General features: G+C 33.6%; 1 protein-coding gene across 2 annotated transcripts in view; it reads left to right on the forward strand.

Moving 5' to 3' along the window:
* The window catches only part of NEK10 (NIMA related kinase 10), an 81,106-nt gene extending 74,212 nt beyond the window's left edge, over positions 1-6,894 (forward strand). For both annotated transcript variants that reach the window (XM_061996667.1, XM_061996666.1), the window contains 5 exons: positions 938-1,038; positions 3,342-3,452; positions 5,224-5,332; positions 6,707-6,750; positions 6,835-6,894. In XM_061996667.1, coding sequence (XP_061852651.1) covers positions 938-1,038; positions 3,342-3,452; positions 5,224-5,332; positions 6,707-6,750; positions 6,835-6,894 — 425 coding nt within the window. The remainder of the gene's footprint in view (positions 1-937; positions 1,039-3,341; positions 3,453-5,223; positions 5,333-6,706; positions 6,751-6,834) is intronic.
* The last annotated feature ends 483 nt before the right edge of the window (positions 6,895-7,377 follow it).

Here is a 7,377-nt window from a genome sequence, read left to right on the forward strand (position 1 = left end):
TAAAAATCCACTTTACCCTTACATTCATGGATCAATGCTACTATTTTTATGTAACTTATAAGCAAAACAATATACAGTCTGTAATACAGTCTGTATTCTTTCCTTTGTAGGGAGAGGAATTTTTATAGCACTATTCTTTATTTAGCATTGATGTTCTTTTATTATAAATGTGAAAAATACCATTTGCATGTCATTTTGATCACGGAGACTGCTGGTAACAGCTCCTTTCCACAGTATCAATCAATATGCCCTTTAGATAGGATGATCTCTAGTGGGAAGGAATTTATGACAAGGAACAGAAACCACTGATTTTCTGATGCAGAGTAAAGTAGACCCACGAGATTCATCTTGCACATTTTCTTGAGGTTTGTCTCAAAACATCCTCTTCTTAGATGTTGGGAACAAAAAATAGCTGTGATAAAGCAACACACATCGCTATAAGGCAACCTGAAAATACTTTTAAAATGAAATAGTTTTCCAAATGGTCCACATGAGACATTTTAATTAATTCTTAGGGTAAAATGAATTTTGATACATCTGAATATATAAAAAATAAGTATCACATGTGCTAGTCTACGTAAAGAAATATCAGTTTGAATAAGAAAATCCTGTTTATGTTTGAATTTCCTTTAGAATAAATGTGGGAAGCCTTTTATCATTAATGAGGTAATTACACTTCTTTGCTCTTATGGTAACTCAGAAGTGTATCAGAGATAAGGATTTTCCTTTGACACCTAGTATTAATTACATTGTCTAGTGTTTTGAATTTTTAAATCATCCTTCTTTTGCTCCAAACACTATTGGAAAACCAAGTCATGCATGAAAACTCAATATTTACATCTAGAGGTTTCAAACAGTCTACACTATTAATGTATTAAGGCAACAAAATGAGCTATCTAAATGAGCTATCTCCTGATTTTACTTTCATCATCTACAGCATCGGCAGGAATTGCTGTATCACAAAGGAAGGTGCGTCAGATCAGTGACCCTGTTCAGCAGATTCTTGTTCAGCTGCACAAAATTATCTTCATCACACAAGTAGGCATTCCTGTTGCTTCTGACATTCTATGCTTTTCACTTATTTTCTGTTGTCAAAGTGCTCATACTGCAAAATGCTGCTAATTTAGTCACTGTTCTTTAAAAACAACAGAACTTGACATTTTTGCAGATGGCAGGATGCTTTAAAAATGCTATCGTTTAAATAAAGACCAATCTTGAATATTAGTATGTGTAGGATGGCAATAATTGAGTCATGAAAAAAAAATCATTGGCTCACCTCAGAAAAGTGACTGTACAGTGAATTATTTTTACAATATTCTGTCATGCCAGCAACATGAATATTTTAAGTGACTTAATCGCTCTTGAAAATGCTTTCCTCTATAGCAATATTTTCTAAATAACCTCTAATATTTTTTATTATCAGTAAATACACACAATTTCTTGGGATTCCTAGTGCAATAATGAATATCCTGAATATGTGAAATATTTTAAAGTGTCAGATCTGTTTCAAACTTAAGATTGATTTTAAAATTAAGTTCAGATGTTTCATAGTGAAACAGAGTTGTAGTTATTTCATGCTGATTCCAAAGCGACAATGGCGCTGAGGTAATTATACATTGAACTCCCAACTAAAGATATGGTGGAAAACTGACATTCAATTCTTTGTGAGATTCACTGTTATTTAATAAACATCTTTTTTATTTTCCCAAATTAAATGTTTATATTTAGGAAGTGAAGTTTATCACCTCAGGCATTTTCAGACATTTGATTTTGTTTAGAATGGAGCTGCGTAACTGAACTTGTGTGTTTGTTAAATGTCTTTTTTTTTCTTTTTAAAATGTCAAGTTTATTACAAGAGGTAATATCACAAATAAATTATCAGAGACAAAGAAGAAATTTGTTGTTTAAAATAATCAGAAATTCTGTCCTTCCCCTGCTAACAGAAATGTGTCAATTCAGTCTTTACATGCTATATTAGGACCATGTCCAAGATGGTCATTAGAGAACCGATTCTTACTGTTGAAGAAAGTTTTCTCCAGTGGTCTGCTAATTAATGAATATTATCATAGTGTGGATGTCCAATAACTGAGAACTAACAGCAACTCAGGCTCCTTCAGTAGTAACAACTTTGATGCGTTTGGTGTCAGTCGGTTTTGGAATGGGAAGGTGGAAAGACCTGTACTTGTTCACTGTGTACTTGTGCTTATGTTCTTACAGGTCTAAGGTGGAATATTTTTTTGGTAATAGCTGTTTTTAAAACTATGTTAATAGTTCAGTTGATGATTCTAAACCAAAGTTTATAAGGGAGTGTTCTCGCCTGTTAGTTCTTGGCTGCCAGTAGCCTTCCCAATGCAGTTTCCATGGGAACAAGCCAGATTGATCTCTGGAAAACAATGTAAGAGAAAGCTTTTAAAGAAACATTATGTAAATCTTTGAGTTTGAAATATCTGATTTCATTAAAATAAAAGCTAAAATTGAACAGCAGTGCCTGAGGCAACTCCAAGTTTCTCCAGCAGTGGACTTGTTCTTTGCTTCAGAATATCCCAATATGCCCATGGTACATGAGCTGCACACAATTCATTGCAGTGACGTGTAGTCTATACAGTAGTTTGCAGGCTTTTCTTAGACTATGTATAGATATATTTATTTTTACTCACATACTACGGAACATTCAACATTTGACTTAAAACATATGTTTAAGGCCATATCTGCATGAAAAGAGAATAGTCTCTGTTACAAAAAACTATGTTTAACCAAAAAGAATAGAAGAAAAAGTATATAAAATCAGTTTTACTTTATAAACAAATGAAATGTAAGTTACTTCCTGCAGGAAGCTTCTAGCAAAACAGACATTCTGAGTTTTATTAAGTTAAACGTAAGGATCTTAAAGGAGCCTGTTGAAACTGTTCTACACATGCTGAATGAAGGTCTAAGCTTCTTGAAGATCCATTTGTTTTATCCGGAGTAATTCATAACAACCAACACGAAATCTAGTCTAACGTTCTTTGGACTTCATCTGTAGAAAAATGTCCCAAATACTAGAAATTTGATCGGGGAGGCAAATCTAGTGTTACCTCTGCTAGACTTGTTGATCTTTACCTTCAAGGGTGAAGGACTGAGTTAGAGGATATGCCAAACATAACAGAATGGGAAACTAAGGACCATTGTAATAATATGCCATTAAATCAAGTCTTGTACTGTTGTTTATTATTACACTATTACATAGAAATATTTCATTTTGTAGTGTAACTACTGCTTTCATTAATGGTATCGATGATTAGGTCATCTATAAGGCAGGTGTAATTGAGTAGTGGAAACATCTATTTCTTTGTCTCATGTAGCTTCCTCCAGCTTTACAATGCAACTTGAAAAGGAGAATCATTGAGAGATTCAAGAAGTCCCTCTTCAGTCGGCAGAGCAATCCTTGTAATCTGAAATCAGAAATGAAAAAGGTGTAGTAGAGCAATTACTACCTGTGGTTGACTTGTCTGTTCTTCTATTTGAATTAAGCTATCGGTGTTAATATCACAAAACTTTAAGATTCCATTTTTAAAAGGAAATATTTAGTATATTCTCTAGCTATCCTTTATTTGGAAAATATGGAAGCACATTAAGTAAACACTTTCTACAGATGAGTTTCTTATCACTTGCATAATTCCCCTGAGTTATCTAAATGAATTGTCACCAGAGTTGCACTGAATTATGGAATCTTCTAGGTAATTGTCTGCTAAGGAATTAACTGACTACAAATGCTAAATCCTTCCTATAGTTTTGTCATAATTAATCGGAGATGCTTAAGCTCCATGGAAGGTGCCTACTTAGTGTTCACATTGGTAGTGCATTTGAATGATAAAGGTGCTTCTCACTGAGCCATCAGTTTCATTACAGTTTACTGGGATTTACGTTAAATACTTCCTGTATTTCAGCCATAACATGAAATCTAAGGAAATATTTGCTAATCCTGTACTGAATTGATTTTTTCAGGAACAGATGCCAAAAAATATGATAAGAAAAAGGAAGTGCTTATTTTAAAAGTAACCTAATTTTCAAATGCCCAGAAATAAAGGAACTTATTTATTTATAAATTTATAAATGTTATTAACTGTATAATTGTGTTAGCTTAAAACTATTTGATTTGAATCTGAAGAAAAGGGAATACAGTATACATAAAGTAAATGTTAGTAAATTGAAAGTGTTTGAAATGCTGAATGCAGCTCTCAGCACTTCTAGCTTGAAGGAAATAGTTATAGAAACCATTAATAGAAGGCGATAAAAAGTGTAGTTAGAAGGATGGGGAATTGATAAGCATCACTGAATAAATGATACATATTTTATCAAAATCACCACCATAAATATACTGCTTAACATGAATATCATTTGGGGGTGATAGGAAGCATCTAAATATAGAAAAGAATTAGGACCAACTCTTCTAGCAAGTGTTGTTATCAGGTTGTACAGTTTCTGCAAATAAAATTTTTAAATTATGTGTTTCTAACTCCACTGAATTAGAAAACCTAATCAGAATAACAGACAAAAAGATTCCGCCACCAATTGGTGGTGCAGTAAAGGTCTTCCAACAGCAGATAATCTGTTTCTGTAACTGTAAAAGTGTTATGCTGCAGAAATGTATAACTGCAATTTCTCTCCTGTCAACAGAGATGTTTTTGCATCCGAGTTGTTACAGTAGATATTTTCAAATCTGTTTTGAGATGACTTTAAGTTTAATGTCAGTCACCTTGTTCACATAATTGAGTAGCTGAACTAAATTTTAAGATTCAGAATTGCTGGGGTCCCTCTATTAGGAATGATACCACTTGAATTATGGACTAACAATTTCACATGCAGCCCTGGTTTTGAAAACTTGAGTCATCGGCTATTTCTCTCTTAGAAGTGAGGGAATTCAATTCCCTGTTTATATTCACACACATACATAGTTTATGATATTTTATTCAGATAAAGAACTCAGTGCTTCATACCATGCAGATTGGCAGCTTGCTGTGTTCAGTCAGTGATTCTGGAGAGGAAAAGGTAGAATGGTCATAATAGTATTTACCACTTTTTCATTAATCTGAAAAGTATTGAAGCCTCTTTTGACTTCTGACTGCACTGGGAAACGTAGGAAAAAGTAAACCTCCTTCACAGATGTCTAAAGTTTGGCAAATGAGAAGGATGGTGATTTCAGGTGTCCTTTGCTTTTTTATCATCTTTTTTTTCCTTGCTCAGCTGCTGCAAGGTTCTCCTGAATTGATTGAGCCCAACGTCTTCGCAGCAGAGTGGCATGTGGTACTTCTCTCTTCAGGTGGAAATATGTTGCTTCCAGAGGATAGAAAAGGTGAGTGTAAAAGAACTTCTATAGTGGCATCTATATTTATAAAAATGTGTATGCTATCAAAGCAGAAAGAATTGCTGCTCTAAGATGTCTTTAAAGACAATAATGTTGACTATACTTATTTTCCTCATCAGAGTTTTTGTTTATTTACTTGTATTGTTTAATTCCTGATAAGATCTGCAGTTTATCAATGATGGAATATTCTACTACTTCAAGACAATATTTCTTGGAATTAAAAAAAAAAAAAAAATCAAAGAAATAACACAGGGTTCACCCATTAGAATGAATAGAAATGTTTGAAACTGAAAACGTTATATATAGAGTTTACTTGTCCTTGCACATGATTTTTTTTGAAGCAAACTAATTTTAAACCATATACTGTTCTTCTGTCATGCTATAGTGGGATGATTTAATTGCCTAATTAGATCAGGCCCTTCAGTCTTGAGGGTGGAAATCTTATATGCTGTACTGCATCTATGTGATGTGAAGTGCATATATACACACTTGAGAAAATGTATAGTGTAAAAAATATTTTGGACTGGTGATACTCAATGTGATAAAACATGAACTCCATCTTTAATCAAACCTACCATCCCTGGCATCATCCAGGGTGGGGAACCACAATTCCTGGCTCAGAATCCTGTTTCATCGTATGCCTCTCTGTGCCATGGGCTTAAGGGAAATGTGTAGCCTGTATTTTGGTATTTGTGCCATTTCCGTTCTTCTAAATACAGTAAAGGCTATGTCACAATCCATGGACTGGAGAACATAGTAACATTAAAACCTGTGGTGACAGAGGAAAGGTGAGAAACTTTGGGTTTACCGACCTTTATATTGAAACTAGCATATAATTTCCATGGTTTATTGCAAAGCCCCAAAATGTTAAGTATCAAGTGTAATATTTGAGTAGGAAATGATTCCCTAACAATTACTTTAAAATTGAGCTTTATTTTGTTCCCAGAGACAACAGAACAATTTGTTCAGATATTCAATATGTGTAATTATTTAATCTCTTAACCTACATAGTATGCTTTTCTCGTCACAAATTTCTACTGGCTGTGTGCCCTTTCCACTGTAAGTTGTAAGTGCAGAACAGTAAAAAAGTTGCATTGCTGTGTTCTGTTACATTAGGTATTTGAAATATTTTCCATCAGTTAAAACTTTTGTTGACATGATAGTATTGTGTGCCTCAAATGCCATAAGATACCTGTCAACTTTGCAGGGGGTCGTTGTGGTCAGAGGAATAAGCTACTGATAATCAGTTCTCTCTCTCATTTTTATATTTGTAATTACATTTGTAGTGGGATTGATAAGAAAATGATTAGGGAGCATAGACCTCAGATTCAACAGTATAACATTATTTGCCTTTACTTTAAGGTATTGTTGACATAGCAGAAGGGATGACATACGAACAGTTGCAGGTAAGATAGAAATATAACTATATGTATTAATTTATTGCTTTTAATAAAGATGATTTACTGAAAATAATTTCTTTTATCTTGTAGACTCTAATTGAAGAGGTTCTAGAGGAAAGTGGTTATTATAATTTCTCTTCTAACAGGTGAGTGTTCAATTTAAAGAAAAAAAAGTGAATTATGATGTGCTAAATCAAAATGTATCATCTGCCTGTTTACATGATTGCAATTTCACTTTAAACTTAGTGCAATACCTGGTGTGTTGTAATACATGAATGCATAGAGTAAAAAAATGTACATGGAACATATTAGCTAATCTAAGCAGCTCTTTTTGGGCTCATCTGTTTTCTTTGCTCCTATGATAGAGTGGTACCAGTCTGGAAGCAATTCCCTCATGTATTTCCCTTACAAAACCACAGCTGAACAAAAGTTTCATTTAAATAGAATAGATCTTATTATAATACTCAACCACCAGGTTGAAAGGATGAAGCTAACGTTTTGAGTAGAATATTTGAGTACAGCACAACAAACAGAATAGGGGATTGCTAGCACAAAAGTGCAGGAGCTGAAAAAAAAAATTAATGGTCTTTGAAATTAGACAAATGCCTTGTCCTAGAGATGGTAAATCTTTTC

The sequence above is a fragment of the Colius striatus genome, chromosome 5 (assembly GCF_028858725.1).
Source record: "Colius striatus isolate bColStr4 chromosome 5, bColStr4.1.hap1, whole genome shotgun sequence".
In the NCBI taxonomy this organism is placed as follows: domain Eukaryota; kingdom Metazoa; phylum Chordata; class Aves; order Coliiformes; family Coliidae; genus Colius; species Colius striatus.